Genomic DNA, 20,658 nt, shown 5'->3' with positions numbered 1-20,658 from the left:
TGCAGGGCCCCATGTCTTGTTTTTAAAGAACTGTAAATGAAGAATTTTAGTGTATATCATGAGAAAAATATAACTGGAACAGAAGTATTTGTGGTGTCACATACTAGGTTTGTTCATTGTATGACTCACAAAGCTGCCTTACCCTGAGAAGAGAGATGTAGCCCTGAAAACAGCAGTTCTGGGGGGTGGATGTGCTTAGACCCAGCCGTAATCGGCGCTGAGCTCTGCACTCTCAGCACCCCATGCACTGGGTGCATCTCAGGGTTCTACTGCTTTTGTAAGTGTTAACTGTTGGTCAAATTTTCTCCACTCAAATCTGCATTAATTTCATGGGCCCTCTGTGCTCGTGCTGCATTTCACTAGCACATTAGTAAAGCTGCTTTGTAAGTAGATCTTTTTCCTCCTGCTCCAAGCCTGCTGCTGTTACTCCTGGAGGAGGGCTTAGAAAGCTCCAAAGGAATGCAGCTTCTCATGTCTGCTCTAGCCCACAGCCAGGAGCACTTTGGATGCTCTGCCTCTGTCCGCTGTCATTTACTTCTGTGTCATTCCTTGACTCCTGTGCTCAAACTGAATCCACTCAGTTATCTTCCTGGGGCTTTTCTTAAACTTGCATGCATATTTTTGTGATACATCTTCCATCTCTGCTACTCTTCATTTTGTTTTATTTTTGTTTCATCTTATTCACGCCTGGGTTTGTGAGGTGTGAATAGGCAAGGAAGACCTGTTCTCATAAATCTTTTTATTATGTGTGAATTAGTATCTAAGGGATGAATAACTACCCTTTTAAATGGGGGTACTGACTTCTGTTCTTACGTCCATTTCATGTGGTTCTGAGCTCCATAGCTCCACTGCTATGGGGCAGCAATCAACAGAAGACAGCTTTCAGTTGTAGACCAGATGTGGCAATGAGCTGTGTATAACCTTATTTCAATGAACTCTGTTACAAATCATTGCTCACATTGTATTGTAAAATGCAATATCTCTACACTATGAGAATGCATTATCTAAATTGTCTTACCAGGATGATGATTTTGATTTCACAGTACTCTGATTCCCCAAAAACATTCTTATGCAAGCACTAAAAACCATCCAAGCTCCTAATTTCTTTTTCCTGGATGGTATTTGATTCTCAGTCTGCTTGTTAGTTTCTCTTAAATTTCTTCTACAGATAATTTTTATTTTCCAAAGGGATTTTGCAGTTTTGGGGTAATCTAGATTCTTTTGAGTTTATGGAGCTGGGGTTTACTTCTTCAAGCTCTCTCAGTTTACATGCACTAAGAATTTTATCCATGCTGCAGACAGCTGCATCATCTGTAGATGGTGCAGGATTTGAGTTTTATATGAATAAAGGGATATTCTTATGCCATGACTTTGTGCTGGGATTTTGTTTCTTTGGTGGGAGAGGGAGGTTGTAGTTGGGATTTTTTGTGTGTTTTGTGGGGGTTTGGGATATTTTGGAGTTTGGGTTTTTTTGTTTGTTTGGTTTTGCTCCTCAACAGTAATGTTTTGGTGTTAAAGCAGATCTTCAGACTCAAAATGTTCCTTATGCTTGAACAGGAGTCTAGTAATCCGAGGGACTGGCTGACCTCCATGTGGTGTGTCAGAACAGGCTGATGGAATTGTACAGGAGCATATATTCATTGCTGGTTTTTCCAAGAAACTGCTTACTAAGTACAGAGTATTGATTCTTGTGATGTGTAACCTTGGTGCAACCAAGGTTAGTTAACTGGCTGCTGCATTTGGGTCTCAGCCATCAGACCTGCTTTTAGATTTCTTGTTTACTAGTAGCTCACCCTTCTGTCTTTTCCCATACGTACCAGGCACTGTTTGTTACCCCTTCAGAGATGTAGAATTTACTGTCCAGCTGCACTGAGTCTCTGGAACCTGTTTTGAACCTCAGACTTCCCTGTGGTTTCAATGCCAAGGCTCTATTCTTATGAATACTTTGGATTTCAATTCATCCATCTACCCAAAGTGGTGAAAGCAGACAGACATACAGATACAGACCTCTAAAAAGCTTTAAAGCAAAATTTTCTCAGGAATATATAGAATATATATTAATATCCTTATAGAATATATGGATCAAGAAATAAAAACTCAGTATTAAGTGTCCTCTTCTCCAGTTACCCCTTCTTCCTGCATTGCTGTTTAGGTCTATATGGTGAACGCAGAATCTTTTGTCTGTATCTCAGCTGTATGGGATATTTCTCTTTAGCTCTCTGTTTAGCTCATCTCGCACAGATGTAAATGTTTTTGCTTGCATTTCTGACTTTCATTTCTGACTGGAACACTAACCGAGCAGTGGAAGTCTTGCTCTGGCTGTTTGTGTTTGAATTCCCTCATTGCTGTGCCCCCCACCTTGAACATCTTGCCTGTAGCTTTTAAGAGTCAATTTTCAGAGGCATTTCTTTTTCTACTCTTTAGGAATTTCCCATTCTTCAAACCTCAGCCTCTTAAAATAAACTCGGTCTCACAGTTTTCCCTATTTTTCTAATTTAAATTGTTATTTTTAGAGGTTCCATCCTGAATATTTGAAGTTTCTGTCCTATGGGTATTCATGCTGTCATGCCTCAGGGAACAGGTGCAAAATTGCTTTTTTACCCAAGGCATTCCTGATGCTGTGATTTCAAAACCTAAAGAAGGATTGGTAAACTCAGCCTCCCAGTTAATGTAACACTGTGATAATTTCATGAATGGCTCTTATCTTTTATATGAAGGGTAACATTTACTTCTCTCATGAATAAATTATCCTTATTTGAAAATGTTGACTTTGTCCAGTGTGTGTGTGTGTGTAATTTCAGGATTTGTTTTAAATCCCATGTAAGAATAAAATTTGCTTTAAGTTTATTATTTTTTAGCATTCTCTCTTCTTTTCCACTTCTCTCATTTCAGATGTTGCAGTTGTGGACATGAGTGATATTTCCAAGCAACCATCACTGTTCTACCACCTTGGCGTGCGTGAAAGCTTTGACATGGCCAATAATGTAATTCTTTACCATGACACTGATGCTGACACTGCTCAGTCTCTAAAAGTAAGGTTTTCACTTCACAATCTGCTTCATTTCAGAAATAGCTTTTATACATGATCCTACAGATGTCACTGTTTTTCTGAAACTTACCTTTAATGTAATTTCCTGATAGCTACATAATTAAATCCTGCTAAGAAAAAGAAACTGTTAGCAAAATCAGTAATAATAGAATAAATAAATAAATGCTTTTCTTGTAAGAAAAATCCATAGTGTGGTACTGATTTTGCTTCAGGTAGTTAGACTTGAAATTGAGAGTGCAGGTCTGATTTTTTTCCTTCCTTTCCCTCTTTTAATTAGAGTACATGTAGGAAAAAGTTACGGCCTGTATAATAAGGACACTTGAACAAGGGCTGTATTGCAGCCTACTCCTATGTAAGCACTCCTGCCAGATGAGGTTTGTATTCCCTAGGTGCTGACTAGCTAAGACTACTAGAATCTCCTTTTTATTGCTGTTTGAAAATAGGAAAAGACATCCTCACCAAATCTTTCTATAGGGCTGTTGTTCATTTTTATAGTTGGATAATACGTGCTATGCATTAAAGTCCTGAAATTGCTGTTGTGGATGCAGGTCATATATTGTGGATGTTTCTGCCTTTCTCAGAGTAGGTTCTCTTTATTTTACATCACATTTGGGTTTTTGTCCTCTGTATCATCTATTGCTGCTCTTAATATCATCCATCTTCTTGCTACCTTTACTGAGAGAAGGCTTGTTCATGCTTTGTTGTTCTTTCTTTATTTTGAGTTATTGCCCCTTGCTACTTTGCTTTTTTTCACACCGTTAGTGTCCAAAAATCCTTTTTGGAGTTCTCCAGCGTCTCTTGATCCTGTAAGAATATTAAGTCTCCTTTTTCCCCAGAAAAGCTCTGTTCTGTCACAGTTTCTCATTCCCCTTCTTTGCTCTCTATGTCACTGATTTTGCTCTCATGTGTCTATAACCCATACTTCCCTTCTTCATGTGGTGGTCTCAATGAGATTATTACTGGCATGTCTTCCTTTCCTCCAGCTAATCAGGGTGGGCAGGCATACAGCTTTCATCCACTACTGCTAATATACCTGACTGCCATGAAATACTTCATTTTTATTCTTCATTAACACATTTTTAAATTTCTTTATGCTGGCACTCAGATGTTTTGATCAACTTGGTTCTCCCAAGGATATGCCCAAGTCTGGGAAGCACAGGCTAGTTGTTTTCTATTTGTTGCTCCTCAGCGAGGATATTTGCTTTGATTTCTGCACTTTGTGCCAAGCACATACTTAAGCCCCTGCTCCATAACTGGAGTGTTGAAGGGTCTCCAGGATTACATCCATCTGTGGTCGATGTTCAGACTGATTGTTGCCAGAACTTGCCAGTCTTTGCACTGTCAGTTCTAAGCCTTTTTTCCTAGTAATGTAAAGCTCAAGTCTAGGGACTAGGGAACTCCAGAATGTGACTAGGTCACTTAAGGCTAGAAAAACTATTATCTGCCTTAACCTTTCTTCTTCTAGGAACTCTGTCAGTGGCACTGGTATCTTACTCATCTCTCAGTTGTTTGCATAACCTCCTTGGCCTAAATAGGACCATAGCATGTCTTACATGGGATCATAAGACTTGATTTAAGTTTCTGGAACCAGCTAGGAGAGATCCTCTGAATCAAATGGTTTAAGCTGGGCGCTGAGACATGGTGCAGTTCTCCTCTTGTCATTGGTATCTCTTCAGCAGTCGAGTCCCAGTTCTGTGTTGGATAGCATTCAAATATGCTAATACATCTTTCTCAGGAATACTTCGGAAGGTAGGCAGGGACTGTTCCGGGGGTGTTTCAGCAAAGAACAGTTCATGACACATTCATGTCATAGGTGCTGGATGGTTTCAGAAGGGTTCATTCCTCCCTATTGAGAAAGATATTTAACTGCAGTAGATAAAGCTCTGTTGGAGATACTTGCTTAGCTACGTAGACATTAATTTTCAGATATGTAATATTTCAGATGTCTAAGTCTTCCATCACTTTTGTTATGAAGTATTTTATTTGGCTTAAGGAGTTTAGGCTAATTAGAAATTCCATTTAGGTTTTAGTACCTTTTTGACCCTCTGATGATGTTTCTTTATTCTGAAGTTTATGAGTAATTTGGCCAGGGTTTTTTTCACTTCCAGTCAGAATTGTATTACTTTATTTGGACCTGGGTTGTTTTGCACACTCCTAAAAGTGATGCACAGCCTGAGTATTATAAAAGCAGTATTGATGTTACTGCTGTTACTTCTGCTGAAAATCTGTGAAGTTCTGACAACCTGACTTTATACTGTTTATCTCTTAGGAGTCATCCTGAAATTGTCCCAAGAGTTATCTCTTCAGTTTCACCAATGTTATTTCAAAACAGCCTAGTTCTGAGGATATAAAAGTGTATGTAATCTGGGTTTCAAGAGAGTAATTTTAGAGAGCTAAACCTTTTAAATGCCCCCTGATATTTTTTCCTGTTGTTGAGGAAATGGGTGCATGGGCACGATCATTTCTGCACAGTGGTGGTCCAAGTGATTTCAGGCTGTCAAATTGAAGTTGCTCAAGCAGAATCATCCCAGGTTGTCAGAGCACATTTATTTCCATTGTATTGACAGCCTTGGTTAGAACAAGCCTATGTCTAATATTTGTAGCATGGCTTACCTGGCGGCCTCTTCAGTTTGGGCAAGCAGTGTTCATTGAACATGTAATCCATCACCCAAGAGAAAAGAAGGTTACTTACCAGCAACTGGAAGTCTCGGAGGTCTGGTTTACATGCCCATTAGTTTATCATCTGCTTCATTGTTTTGACAGCTCTCTTTAGATTTTGAGGTGAGAAGAATTAGGGTGTAGAAGGAATGTGTTGGCGTGTACCAATCTGGGTAAGAAAAGGGGCTTAGGCATCTGAAAGAGACTCTTTCAGAGAGAAAAACCCTCCAGCTTTGCATGCTTTTGGCTCACAAATGCTCAGAGTGTGACTGGGTGTGCCCAGTCTGAAAAAGTCCAGTTACTGCTAAGTACAGCTTTCTTTATTTTCTGAATAGTTCTTTAAGTAGGTTTCTTCACTGAATTGTTAATTTTTTTCCTAACCTGACCTACTGAGACTCTTCTTGATGTTGTTCTGTCCCTTTACTGGGAGTTTACTGTAGCAGGAAATCTGGATTGTGCTGTGAAGAGCATATCTGTGTGTATAAATATATATATATATATATATATATATATAAATACATGTATAGCAGTGATTTTTATTGGAAATAATATTTCCCAGCAAAAACAAATAAACATTTCTATTTTTTTTTCCCCCACAGGATATGGTATCTCAGAAAAACACAGTAAGTATTAAATCCACATTCATTTAAAACACAAAATGAAGATCCTACATTTGAAGCAACTCTAATACGAAAGCTGCCAAGCATACATATGTTCCATATGATTAAAGGCATTGTTTTACCTGTCTATAATTGAAACTTTTAGAAAGCTTGTTGACGCTCCAAAGTAACGCTAGATTTTAAAGGTGCTTTTCCTTACCAACTCCTTTCTAAGTTGTAGAAAAGTGTAGATATAAGTTTTATTTGTAGGTTGACAGGTCCGAATATAAACTCAGAAATTCAAAGCCTCTTTTTCCCCTCTACCACTATCACCCATTTGAGCAAATGTAGATGTTTGTGATGTCTTAAGGGGTGATGTGTAACGGGTTTACTTTTGTACCTCAAACAGCTTTGGCTTCTCTATATCTCTAACTATATTCCTATAACTTGCAAATTCACAGATTTACTTAGAAATCCTTATTTCTTAGAAAAGCTTATTTCCCAAAGTAAAAATATTCTTACACTTAATGCAAGTAAAGCCAAACAAATAAGTTTGAAACAGTATAAAATGTAGGAGTTATTAAGAGGTTTGGAAATATCCCATGATATCTTATATAATTGTATATTTTGCCATAGTTCACACTGTGTCAGTGGTTATTTTCATTAAATCCTCCACACTGTTACTTTGAGGACAACTGAATTTACAAACCTCTTACAGCTCCATTTATCCTTCCTGTTTCCTCCCATTCACTATATACTTTTATTTTCTTCTAAACAGTATTGAGCAGGATTAAAAAAATAAAGTGGTCTTAGAGTTTGACAGTAATTTTAAAGAGAACTAGAAGAAAAAACGTGTTAGTAACAGCAGTTTATTTTGAGCTGCTGTTTTGACTTGGCCACAGTGCTCCACATAGGCTAAAGATAGATGGGGTTTAGCACATGTAAATGCAGGTCATCCTTCCTGGCTGTCTCAGGGATGTTTGACCTGTGTGGTGGGAACTGCATTTACTGCTCTGTGTCTCTGTGAAGGGGGACTCAGAATGTGGCAGATTTGCTTGTGAATGCGACTATCCATCAGCTGGTGTGTGACCAAAATTTCAGGAGCATGTGTTCTCTCTTCCAGAGCAAGAGGAAGAATTGTGAATGAGCCATTTGGTGATAATACCAGAAATTAAGTGAAAGATGAAGGGGAGAGTGGCAAGTTCAACCTAGTGCAATCAGATTAGCAGCCTACAGCCTTCTTTTGGCAGATCCTTTCTCCAGAAAGGGAGCTATTTCCCTTCACACTGAAGAGAAGACAAATTTGAATCACAGAATATACTGAGTTGGAAGGGACCCACCAGGAACACTGAGTCTAACTCCTGACCCTACGCAGGACATCCCTAAGTCACACCATGTGTTGAGAACATGGTCCAAACACTTCTTGCATTCCATTAGGATGTTGCTGTGACCACTTCCCTAGGGTATCTGTTCCAGTGCCCAGCCACCCTGTGGGTGAAAAAACTTTCCCTGATATCCAACCTAAACCTCTCCTGACCCAACTTCTTGCCTTTGGTTCTAGTGACATGGTTTCTATGGTAGGGTCTGGTACTGGACCTGTAAACACCTTGTGGCTAGCAGAAGGGGGCAGGGAGATGTCCCTAAGATAGGATCCTGATTCCTCCTTTAAAAAGGAAGGATTGTCTAACCCACTTTCTTCAAGTACTTAAATTAAGAAAAAAATTGAGGGTAAAAAAGAGTGAGATAAAAAATGAATGACTTTAATACTTAAATACAAAGTATGGATTCTTGACTTCTTTGTATTATTTGAAGTTGTTCATACCTTCTTTAATTAGATAAACGTGTTCCCGTATTTCATTCTTTTATGAGTTTTTTTTATTCAGAAATTAGAACAAACTCATGAGCAAGCTAAATAATTCATAGGATAAAACTATGGGTTTTTATGTCGAAGTTGACTTCAAATAGACAATTGCCTTCCCCCTCCTTTCAAATCCAGTGAGTTGTGATGGGAGGTTTGCAGTTTACCACTGATGCAATATGGTGCCGGTGCTTCATTGCTTGATTAAATATTTTACAATTGTATGGGCAATGTCTTATTTTAAGTGAATTGCCAATCAGAGTTGCTGTGCTGCTGAAGTAGGTACATAATTGGCATGAATTTATTGTGTCCAGTCAAATATAGAGTTAAATAACCATTTCAGTTTAATTGCTGAATATTAGATGCAATAGTTAATTTCTCTGTAGTAGAGCTTTGTGTTTTCCTTTCACTTGTCCTGAGTGAAAAATGTGGGTATGCCTCTGCCATAACTGTGGAATAGCAGAACTTATATACACTTTTTATCAGGGACTGGAGGCATGGTGGAAAGAGGATTGATATCTCCTTAACCTTCCTCCAGCCCAGTGGTAGCCACAGGAATATCATTGCTGGAGAAGTCCTCTCCATGTTTTACAGGCTCTGTGTCCATGCATCTGCAGGGTATGTAAGTAAAGGGGAACAACTCAGATTGTTGCTAGGCACAGCACATCTTTGTTCCAGCAGCAAGTGCGAAACTTCTGGGCTGGCTGCTGTAGCTTAGAGTTTTCTCTGAGGTTTCCCTGCCCTCACCTTTCCTATTTATCCTACTAATTTCATATCATCTACAAAGGTGCAGAAAAATCTTAGCATAGAACAGATGTGGAGCCATGTTGAAGTTGCAGAGAAAGGTGAATGTCCGGTGTGTCATCAGGGTGGCTTGCTTTGTGTATCACAAGAAAGCCTTGAAGAGAATGGATATTTTCCTTGCAGAGGAAACGTTTTTCTAATTCAGCATTGAGGACGAGGTAGGAGCAAGGAAACTGGACATGAAGCTGATAACAATGCAGAGAAAAAAAGTCAGCAATTCAACTGAGAGTTGTCCTGAGTATAGCTGATCTAACAGTGAAAATTATACGGCAGCAAGCTACAGTGGTGTTAGCCTGAGAGATTTAATAGCTTGCTGTCTGAAAAAGGAGTGTGAGTAGAACTTCCTTCCTTCCTTCCTCCCTTCCACCATCCAGGAATACTGTTTTCACAGATAAGATGTAGGAATATGATTCAGTTCTACTTGTCTTCCCCAAACAGGCAGTTAAAATTCTGTATCGATAATTTATTGCATACTTGGATGTGAAAGGAAAGAATTATTGGCTATGGGAGTTCAGTTCTCAAGGAAGAATTGTCCTGGCTTGAAATTCAAGATCAAGTGTTTGTGTCCCATCAGTTAGATTTCCTTCTGCAGAGCTCCTCTGAGCTTTAAGGACATTTCTGTTAGTTTTGATAAAGATTGCACAGCTTCCTAGTTTCTGTCAAAATTATTTTCAATAAAATAAATGACAAATGTGCAGTCTTGCAGAACAGGTGCTGTAATGGAAAAATGGACTTAAGGGCAGAGGAAAGAAAATTACCTATGGAAAATGCCTTTAGATGTCAGATAAACATCGGTTTACTGGAGAAATGAAATTTCAAGGATTTTCAAAAGCAAAAAATGCTTAAAAATAATCTTTTCCCAAACCAATGTAACAGACAAAATCCATTGGGAAGTTTTTCTATTTTGATTTAAATTTTTGTTGCCATCCTTGATACTGTTTTTTTAAGGAAGGAAATTTCATCTGCTGTTACGAGATCTTAAGTAATTATGAATAAAAAAGGTTCAAGATTGAGTGAAGAAAAGTGAGCAAGGGGCTTTAGAAAACTGCTGGAATCAGGAAGCAAAATGTGCAGTCCTTTGGGCCATAGCTCTGGGGTAGGTTGCACATAGTTTGAGATGCATACTTTGATCCATTCAATTTATTTGAATGAGGCATTGAAAAAACAAACCAGAACTTTCCACTCTGGAAAAATTATGATACCAAGGACGGAACATACGGAGAAAGACTAGTTAGTTGTTCTTTAGTTTATAATATGCCTGAAGAATTTTTAATAACCCTGTTAATTGCATTCAGGGAAGGTATTTAAAGGAAAGTAGGCTGGCTGTTAAACCAAAAGGTTTCTTATCATCATATACATAGGCCTGTGGGCCTGATGAAGTGTTTTTTGAGATTTAAATGGTTATTTTTCATGAAATCCTGTTGCAGCTCTTATAGTAAGCAGTGAGTAATGTCTGGGCCATGGAGGAGTCATTAGCAAAAATTCTCCTTGATTTAAATGGAACTGGATTGTAATTTATCCTTGCCACAAGGAATTTTTATGTTAAAAAATCATTTTTTATTGTAATTGGCAGAAAGTTTCTTCAGAGGTTTCAGTAGCTGTATAAATTAGACTGTATATACTGTATCAAGGCAATGAACATTTAAGAAAACTAAATAGAAAGTTTTTGGCACTTGGACTCATATTGTGCAGTTAAGTAGCCCCAGTGGATTGAAATGAGAGCCAAGACTGTGAAGTATGATTACATTATATGAACTTAATATTCCAAAGAAGTATTTGTTGTGGAGTAGCTTTCCATTTTTTCTTTTGATTATTTTTTACAATGTATGAAAGTTTATATGATACGGTCTTCTAATGATATATTTCTAAAAAGGCCTGAGGTAGCAGAAGTGTCAAAAGAGGTTGCAAAAGGGCATAGAATGAAAGAGCAGAAACATCTTAAATTCAGTAATTTTTCTTTCTGGGTGGAAAATAGTATGAAGGCAATGTGTCACCGAGTAAATGTTACTTTTAATGCTTTTAATAATGAAATATGTTACTTTAGATAGTGAAAACTAAGGCTTTTAAAATTTTTGTGTGAAAGTTAGTTTTTATAGAAATATTACCATCTCAGGCAATATGTAGTGGTTGGAATATAGTTAACTAACCAGATGATGATTCTGACAGGTTCATGAAGATAAGACCTGAAAACATCTTTATGTTGACACAAGGAGATATATAGACATATAAATCATGTAAATAAGAGAAACCCAAAAGATAAGATAGATAAGAGAAATGCCAAAGTATTGTACTGTTTTCTTTGCATTGTAAATATAGTCCTGCTGTAAGTATCTATATTCATTTTCTGTTGCTTCTTTCTTTAATTATTTCTTTATTTATGTGTCATGTGTGTCTTTTTGATTCTTATGGTGTTTTGTGGTGGTGTTTTCCTCTTTGTTGTTTTATTTCACTTTGGAGTAGGTTGCCAACCTCAAAACTTTTCTTCGTGTTCAAGTACCTCCTGAATACCACAGTGGTAGTCTAATAGGCAAAGTATGTATCACTTTAAATCTGCTTTCTGTTGAATAGATGTGCCATTCTTTCACTGTGTTTCTAGATGTGTAAAAATGAATAAGGATGATTTAAGAGAATAGGGCTTGGCAAGGTCTTTCCTTTAAGGTGATTGGAGTACTTGCTTCTCACAAGCTAGATCCCAGAAATTTAAAGTGTTTATCTTGTGATAATCTCTCTTCACAGTCTTTTCATAAAAAATACTGCATTTGTTCAACTTTGGAAGAGGAAGTATTTTTTTGAAGTTTATAATATCTTAGTCACTATGGTGGGTTGACCCTTGCTGGATTTCAGGCACCCACCAGAGCCACTCTCACTCCCCTCTGCAGCCAGATGGGAGAGAACATATTACAAAGGGTTCATGAGTTACAGACTGGGAGAGATCACTCACCAAATACCACTATGGGCAAAAAAGGCTTGAATTAGAGACATTAATTAAATTTATTAGTAACAAAATCAGAGTGGGATAATAAGAAGTAAAATAAGACTTTAGACACCTTACCCCAACCCCTCTCTCCTTCCAAGCTCTACTTCCTATCCCGGCAATGCAGGGAGACAGGGAATGGAGGTTATGGTCAGTTGATCACAGGTTGTTTTTCCCACTGCTCAGTGAGAGGAGTTGTTTCCCTGCTCCAGTGTGGGGTCTCTCCCACATGAGCTTCACAAATGTGAGTACATCCCTCAAGTTACAGTTCTCCACAAACTGCTGCAACGTGGGTCATTCTTCCATGGGGTGCAATCCTTCAGGCACAGCCTGCTCCAGTGTGAGTCCCTCATGGAGTCACAAGTCCTACCAGGAAACCTGCTCCAGTCTGGAGTCCTCTATCTGTGGGTCCGCAAGTCCCTGCCAGGAGCCTGTACCAGCATAGGATTCAGATGGGGTCACAGACTCCTCTCAGACATCCACCTGCTCTGTGTGGGGCTCCTCCATGGGCTGCAGGTGGATCTCTGCATCCCTGTGGCTCCATGGGCTGCAGGGTCACAGCTGCTTCACCATGGGCTGCACCAGGGGCCGCAGAGAAATCCCAGCTCTGGTGCTTGGAGTACCTCCTGCCCCTCCCTCTCCACTGACCTTGGTGTCTGCAGTTGTTCCTGTCGTATAAGTCTCACTCCACTCTTCTGTGACCACAGTTGCCTCTGTGCAATGACTTCTTTCCTTCTTCTTAAATCTGTTATCACAGAGGAGTTACCATCATTTCCAATTGACCCAGCCTTGGCCAGCAGCAGGTCCATGCTGGAGCTGGCTGGCATTGGCTCTGCTGGACATGGAGGAAGTTTCCAGCAGCTTCTCACAGAAGCCACTCCTGTAGCCCCCAAGGCCATCCCTCTAGCAAAACCTGGGCATGCAAATCCTATACATGCCTATATGGCAAGATGGATAGGAATGTGATGTCACAGCAAACAGTGAAAACCTTAATACTTAAGACAACAGTGAGTTAAACTTCCTGAACACTCAGGAGTTTGTGATCCCTTGGAATGAATGCAGTTTCTTTTCTGTTACCTTCTGTATTTTCCTTCTAACTGCTTGGTGAGGTAGGGTAAGCATTCCTATTACTTGAGTGAGTAGCACTAGCATGGCTCAAGTAAAATAACTGTGCTATAAGCTAGGCAGGCATAATTCCCTCCCTGAAAATGCAGAGATTTTTATTCAATGTTACTTACTTGGGATAAAAACCTACCTTTAATTTGAGTGTATCATCTCTGTCACAAAGTGACAGTTGCATCAGAATAACTTCAGCAGTACAATTAAAAAACCTTTTTATATTAAGATCAACAGTTTACTTTTAACAGCATTAAAAAATATTTGGAAAATATTTTAAGACTGGAAACTACTCTACATTTGGCCTGGCTTGCCTAGAACCTAAAAATGTCCTCTAAAAAAGGACCTCACTCTTTCAGCCTCTCAGCAAAGGCATGCCTTTCTGCTTAAGTCCTTTAACTATTTCCTAAAGAACAGGTCCCTCTCTCAACTTATTTGCAATTATTTTCTGTTTTGTTTTTTTTTCTTTCATGTTCTTAAATTTGTGGCTTGTTTTCTGGTAAATTTTAAAATGTTGTGATAAAATACAGAAGTTTCAGTGCTGGCATACATTGTATGCTTTAAGATGAGCTATTCATAGTTTTGGGGTTTTTTTGTTCTGCTTGGCTGTAATTTTTTACTTAAAATTTCCCCAAATCAGACAATTAAAATATCCTAGCTTCTAATCCTGAAATTAATCAACTCATCATATTGTCTTGATAAGCTATGAAGTTATAATTCTATTACAATTAAATAAGTAATAGTTTATAGATGTTATATGTATGCAGGTAGGGTTGCTATACACATTACATATACCTAAGACATTTATTCATTATCTTTAAAAAGCAATAGTTGGTGTATGACAAGACAGTAATTTTCAAATTTATTAGCTTTTGGTATCAGAGACAAGCATCCTGGACAGAAGATCAGAAGAAGCAAGGGTGATATTTAAGCCATCCCTAATTCTTGTTAGCATAAGAAAAGTAGATGGACTGGTTTTTTATATAATGAAGATAGGAAAGACTTTCTTAGGTCACACAGTCTATATGAAAGAGTTTTATAATTTATTATATATAAATATTGGATAGAAGAAGCTGGAAGACAAGAGGGTTTAATTGCATAGATTTTACTATGCAGAAGGAAACAAGAAATCTAAGTCGAATAGATTATATGTTGTTTAACAATACAACGTTTGAGGATAAGATTAATAGAGTATTTCACGTGTTAATAATTTTTTCTGAAAATTTCATTGCTTCTTCAATAGATAACTGCAGCTCTTTGCATCTCAAGATACATCACCCTTTAAAACTGGATGGGCTTTTTTCATTGCAGGAAGAACTAATTTGCTGTTACAGGTTTAAGAATAGAGTTTATAGACAAGCAGCTTTTCTGTTGCAGTGAACTTACTGTTTATTTGGGTAAACCTGAGACAAAACTGTGCTGGTATATTGGTGACTTGGGTTGCATTTTTTCTGAGTTTTTTGTTGGGAAGTAAAGATAACAGTCCAACAGATAATTATATTATTAGAACAGGAATAATGTAACTTAGGCTTTGTAAGGAAGGAGTATGACGATCTGTATCTGTTAGAAATAATTTAAAATTCTAAATCCTCACTCAGATCAGCAATGTACTGATCAGGATGTACTGATACAGGTTTTTTATCAGTAGTTTTAGTAACTGCATGCCCTATATTTTTAACTTCCTGTGGACAACCTGTTTCTCCTCTCCAGTTTACTAATGCATTCAAAAATGTGCCATCTTCATGTCCATTCTTTTCATCATCTCAGCATTCTCCCATTGTTCAAGGTGACTATGAACGGCTATGGCTTTTCTACATGCTTAGATGATAGGAAAAAATGACTGGTTTGATTTTGCTGTACATGTTTAGTGCCATGGTATCTCCAACACGGTGGCAGTTGATCATGGCAGATGTGTCATGTTGACCTAAGCCTTTGACATCGACATGACCAATGCATTTTTCCTTCCAAATTTGCCCTAAACCAGAGCAGCCTCAGTGCTCCTGTCTAATTACTCTCAAATATAAAGTTCACCTTCCTTTTAAACAGCAGAGAATTGTCATAGCTCAGATGAGATACAGGTGCTTCTCCCAGCTGTGGAAACCTTTACAGTGGTCTGATTTCTGGGGTCTTGCTCAGAAAACCCTGAACTTGCTGGTTTTGGGCTCTGAAGGGCATGTTTTTTTGTCCTCACCTACTTCAGCACCTTGATTGTTTTTACACAGCTTATGTGGCATATTAAGTTTTTTTGGGCTTTATTTCTAGAATTTTATCTTACAAGTCTTACATCTATTACAAAAAAATTCTAAATTTTGGGGTTTGGTTTGTTAGGTTTTTGATGGTAGCATGCAGCAGATGTTTCTGCTCCTCTGGATTAAACATCTCTATAAAATCCTTCCAGTGCCTGTGTTTCTGTATTTCTCTCATTGTGGGGAGCTCTGCATCATATCTTTCCTAGCACAGGGTGAGCTTAGAGGATGCAAGTACATCTCTGAAGCCAAAAATTTGGGAACAAAACATCAGCTGATAACTGTCAGACCCTACTGGGGTCCTTACATTACATTAAAAGGAAAAATTGAACAGTTTTGTTGTATTGTCACTTAACAGACCCGACCCTTATTCATCAGCTTTGTTAATATTTGTAACTTATCCACACAAATTTCCTTGAATTTAATGCTTGAAGATCTTGTGTTAAACAGTGCACTAACACTTCCTACACACTAGCACTACTCCAGCTGTTTTTTTTCTGTCAGCAAAAGATTCTGTGTATACACAAGTGTGTTTCCACTTTCATTTGTTTTCTAAACTCTGCCTGTTTTTATTTTAGGCTTCAAGTGGCAATTATTATTTTATTCCATACATTGTCACACCTTCTGCTGACTACTTCTGCTGTGAAAGTGATGCCCAACGAAGAGCCTCTGAGTACATGCAGCCCAGCTGGGACAATATCCTGGGGCCATTTTGTGTCCCACTGGTGGACAAGTTTCTCAGCCTTCTCAAGGATGTCCATGTTACATCATGGTAATGTTACAACATATGCAGTTCCAGAACCTTTGATAGTCTCTCTTTGATGTTATGAAAAAAAAGGAGATGCAGAATTTCTAGTAGCATTGATTTTTAATTTTTTACTTTTCACTGCACTTAATGTAGTGTTAAAAGAAGCTGCCAATTTTACTGCTTTTTGTATTCCTGGCCTGCATTTGTTGCAGTTAACTAACCATGTTGTGCTAGAATTTGATTTATAGTTACTTTACAGAAAGCAAAGGCAGTTCATGGGTAAGAGAAAGGGCTTAAGTTTAAACTACAGTGCATAAGGTTGTAATAGGAGCTAAGCTCATAGTTTCTTCATAGAGTTCAAAGCCAAAAACTGTCCTTTTCTGTCACCAGATAAAATACATACATGGTAGCAACGGGCATTCAGTTATAATTTTCATTATTTGTTTTTCTTTTTAAATATTAACCTTCTGGTATCACTTAATAAACATGATACTGCTTAGCCATTTCTACAAGGGACTGTTGGAGTTTTGAGAATTGGGGCTGGAGGAGGAAGGTTCTGAGAAACTGAACCTTCTGAGGTTTCTCAGTCGTTCACCCTGTATTCTGCAGTTATTCCTGCTTTGTATTTATTTCTGGGAAACACTCAGGGAGACTGAGTTTCTGGTTTTTAATTTTTCTAATGTCTGAAGCATGAGGTTGCACCAAGGGCCCTCAGATTTCTTTGTTTCCCCGTTGCCATCCCACCCAAGCAAAAGGCTTGCCTAAAAAACTGCTTTTCTTTTGTGGCCCATCCTTGCAGTCCCATGGATGCCCCTCCAGTGGCATCCTACCCTGAAGGGGAAGGGAGCATCCAAGATTCCTAGATGCTTATGGTTGAAAGGAATGACAAAAGTTGTAGGGTCTGCAAAAGTTTGTAAAGTTTTATTAGTAAACTACACACCCGGCATGGAAATTGGTGTTTTAGTCCCTGCCCTCCTAGTGTAAGGCACAGCAGAAGATTTTGGATAAAGGGCTAGAGTGAAAGGGAGCAGGGAAAGAGAGAGATAAAGAGGGGCAGAGAGGAGGAAAGAAAGAAAGAGAGATCACCTGTTTTGGCTCCAGTGTCAATCCAGCTGGGGTTTCCATGGTCCTGGGATGCATATGCGGAGCAAGCACCCTGGAATTTTTTGGAGTACCTTTTTTATAGATAAGTTTTCCCCCATCCTGGAGATCAGTTTCTCACTGTGTATGCTAATTAGTTACATGTAATCTGTTCTTGTAGATCTTTCTGGAAATGGGTTTGAGATCTCTGGGGATTATTGGGCACTTCCATGCCCACTTCCTGGCCTCATTTCTGTGCTTGCACTGTATGAGGCTGTGCTTGCCAGTAGTGCTTACTGTGACCTTGCTGCTTTCGTTATAATGTGTATGAGACGGAGAACTTAATTTTCTTTGCTATGTGTAGGGCTTATACTAAGCTAGGGCTTATGCTATACTTTGAAAGACTCTTTTGTAAACAAGAAATGAATTGTATGCACTGGAGTATCTGTCAGGTGGCACCTGCTAAGTTCCAGACTTATACACCATAACTTGCTCCAGGATAAATTTACTCCTAAATAGGTGGTTTAGGCCATTGATATTTGTCATGCTGGCAATATATATATATATTATTTTTCAATTTACAAAAGTGCTGGTGTTGGATTGTGCACTGATGTAAGTGTAAATAAGATCATTTACTGGAGGCTTTTACAGAGATCCTGCCCACAGTATATTCATAAAAGAGATTGCAACTAAATCAGCTTTTGTTGGCTTGTTTTTGCTTTGGTTTCTGTGTTTGAAAGTCTCCTTCCAGCTTTCATGATAAAATAATATACCTCCTTTTTACATCACACTGGTGTTTCTTCTTTCTGCCAGTTTATTATCCCAGACGCAGCCTTCCTTATGATACAAAGTACCACATCCGTCAGGGTCAGTAATGGGGCAAAGAAATGCTCCAGTTTTCCTGTGTTGGTAAAATTGCGTCATGATCCTGGTTATAAGGATATTGATACATAGCCCTACAGTCTGAGCTGGGGCAAGTTGGAATATTTGTTAGTTATTAAAAAATATGAAAACATTTGATGTGGACCTCACTCTGAGGAAATGATACTTTTTATTAGAATTTATACTTTTTATTAGAAGCATAGCTATGTTTCATGAGAAATATCTAACAGTCTTCTTCCCCTATGTGTAACTTTTATTTCTTTAGTGCCTATTACAAAGAAACACTGCTAAATGACATTAGAAAAGCTAGAGAGAAGTACCAAGGAGATGAACTGGCTAAGGAGCTGGCCAGGATTAAGCTTCGTATGGATAATACTGAAGTGCTGACTTCTGACATTGTCATAAACCTGCTTCTTTCTTACAGAGATATTCAGGTATGTGCCTAAAGACTAAGGTGGATTATTTTAGTGTGAAATTTTGGCTCTTGCTTGTTCTCCTGTGCTTCGTTGTTTGTTAAGCAGTGATTCAAAGCTGGCACTTAATGGGAGCAGTTATTACATTGTTGAAGTTTGGCTTGTCTGTTGGGCAGTTTAAGGGGACAGAGACTCTTACTTTGCCTGAGAACAAGAGGCTCAGATTGGGTGACTTCTCGTGGTCTCTCCCTTTGATTTTAGTAATTTTTAACTTCCTTCAAAAGAAAAAAAGCAGAAATCCCTACTGAATCAAGATGCTTGCCTTGCCCTCCTCTCTCCTACCTTTCCTCCCCTCATAAAGTTAAATATACTTAGAAATTAAGAAAATGCATTTGTTATGACCATTGTATTGGCTAGAGATGCCCAAATTGAGAAGCATAATTCAATGAAACACATATTTGCTTTTAAAATATAACTGCACCTTTTTTCTTGTTTCAGTTTTTTTAAATAAGTCCTGCTTTTGCTAAAACACAGCCTGTGTGCTGTCTTTCCAAATTGACAGGCTGTGTATTTAACATCCATTTTCAAATATAATTTCAACCATTCTATAAATTTTTGTCCCATCAGGAACTTAGTTGGTTATTTCTTGTGTATAAATGGGTTGTGAGAGCAATGGGTGACCACATCACCCTTCATTAACAAACTTTCCATTCTGAAATGCGTATTTTCCTTCAGTACTTTACCCAACTTCATTTGGATTGGCTCTGGTGATCATGAGAGGTCTTCCTTGAGAAATATACTCATCTCAGAACATGTTTTGAACAAAAACACTGAGTAACACAAGGCCCTTTGAAATGTCAGTAAACTGGCCTTTTCAGCACTGTAGATGTATGTTACCCCTGAGAAACCAAAATGAGTGCACAGGTGGCTGATTTACCTTAGAGACAGCTGTGGTTGAGTCCATGGTGACCTGGTGGGGAGTATCCATCAGAAGATCTGGCTCAAAAAGCCAGACTTGTCATCTCTTCTTCTGGCGCTGGGAATGTAGTTGACTAATAGACAAAATCCCTGTGTGTTCCTACGCAGCCTTCGTGGCTGTTTCTCTGACTCTTAGGAACAGTCACCTGAGAAACTGTCTAGTGATCATGATACATTTTAGCTTAGTGATGCTCTCCTCCTTTCATTTTATTCCACTTCAGTCCTTCGTATTTTATTTTTTTTTTAATTTCATACCAGGACTATGATGCTATGGTGAAGCTGGTAGAAACACTAGAAATGCTTCCTACCTGTGATCTGGCTGATCAACACAACATTAAGTTTCATTATGCTTTTGCATTGAATCGGTAAGGATGATTGATTTCAGTTTATTGCTGTTCCAAATGGCCTTATATATAAATTTATAGTGCTGATAATGTCAAATTCCCTTCCCTTTCTGCACACATTGATATTCATCACAGTCATCTCTCCTTAATCCCATACTTACTGTGCACCAGGACAGTTTGTAACTCTTTAAACTGTTGTTTTCCAACAACTATCATTTTGTCAAGAAGCGGAAGAGAGTGGATCTGTTCCAAAGACCACCTAACTGCAAAGGACTCCAGTGATACCAAGGGGTTCTTGGTCAGTCTGAGATTGTTTAACCTGAGTCACTGATTATTCTGAATGTCTTCAAAAGTTTAGTGTGATGGAGTTATGAGTGATTTATTAAAGTAATAGGTAACAAGCTCTGCTTGATCCATGAACACACATTCATGATAGAGTTTCCTTGGAAGGCTGGATGGTCATAAGGACCTGCAGGCACATGATTACTTTAGGAAACAATGAAATATTATTGAACTCTTCTAGCTAGGTACAGATTTATAATGTATATACACATGTAGAATAATTACTCAATTTCTTAAGAATTTACTTGAAGGTTGTCGGAGAAAATAGATCTTATGCAAATGAATCACATGTAATAATAAAAGTAACTGACTAGATGCAGTCCACATATTATTGAAGATTGTGACCTACAAGCTAACTAAAAATTAGCATTGGACAATAACAGGATGACATAAATCAAAGAGATTAAGAACTTAATAACAGATCTGGAAACACAGTTCCTATGGCATTTTTCGGGAAAATGGTAAGAAGTCCGGTCCTATGTGGCAGTTTCATCAGACACAAGAGTAAACACTAAACTATTGCTCAAAAATACTGCATATGGATTTAGCCCTATTTTTCAGAACTTT

General features: G+C 38.3%; 1 protein-coding gene across 2 annotated transcripts in view; it reads left to right on the top strand.

Moving 5' to 3' along the window:
- The window catches only part of MAP3K15 (mitogen-activated protein kinase kinase kinase 15), an 84,363-nt gene that overhangs the window by 24,155 nt on the left and 39,550 nt on the right, over positions 1–20,658 (top strand). The window contains exons 2-7 of one of the 2 annotated variants that reach the window (XM_066176903.1): positions 2,893–3,032; positions 6,307–6,330; positions 11,429–11,500; positions 15,883–16,076; positions 18,280–18,448; positions 19,664–19,770. In XM_066176903.1, coding sequence (XP_066033000.1) covers positions 2,893–3,032; positions 6,307–6,330; positions 11,429–11,500; positions 15,883–16,076; positions 18,280–18,448; positions 19,664–19,770 — 706 coding nt within the window. The remainder of the gene's footprint in view (positions 1–2,892; positions 3,033–6,306; positions 6,331–11,428; positions 11,501–15,882; positions 16,077–18,279; positions 18,449–19,663; positions 19,771–20,658) is intronic. The other variant, XM_066176904.1, reaches the window with a different exon arrangement.

The sequence above is a fragment of the Chamaea fasciata genome, unplaced genomic scaffold, assembly GCF_029207755.1.
Source record: "Chamaea fasciata isolate MVZ Bird 193981 ecotype frontalis unplaced genomic scaffold, bChaFas1.0.hap1 SCAF_2, whole genome shotgun sequence".
Taxonomy (NCBI): domain Eukaryota; kingdom Metazoa; phylum Chordata; class Aves; order Passeriformes; family Sylviidae; genus Chamaea; species Chamaea fasciata.
This window is presented reverse-complemented; position numbering and strand designations above follow the sequence as displayed.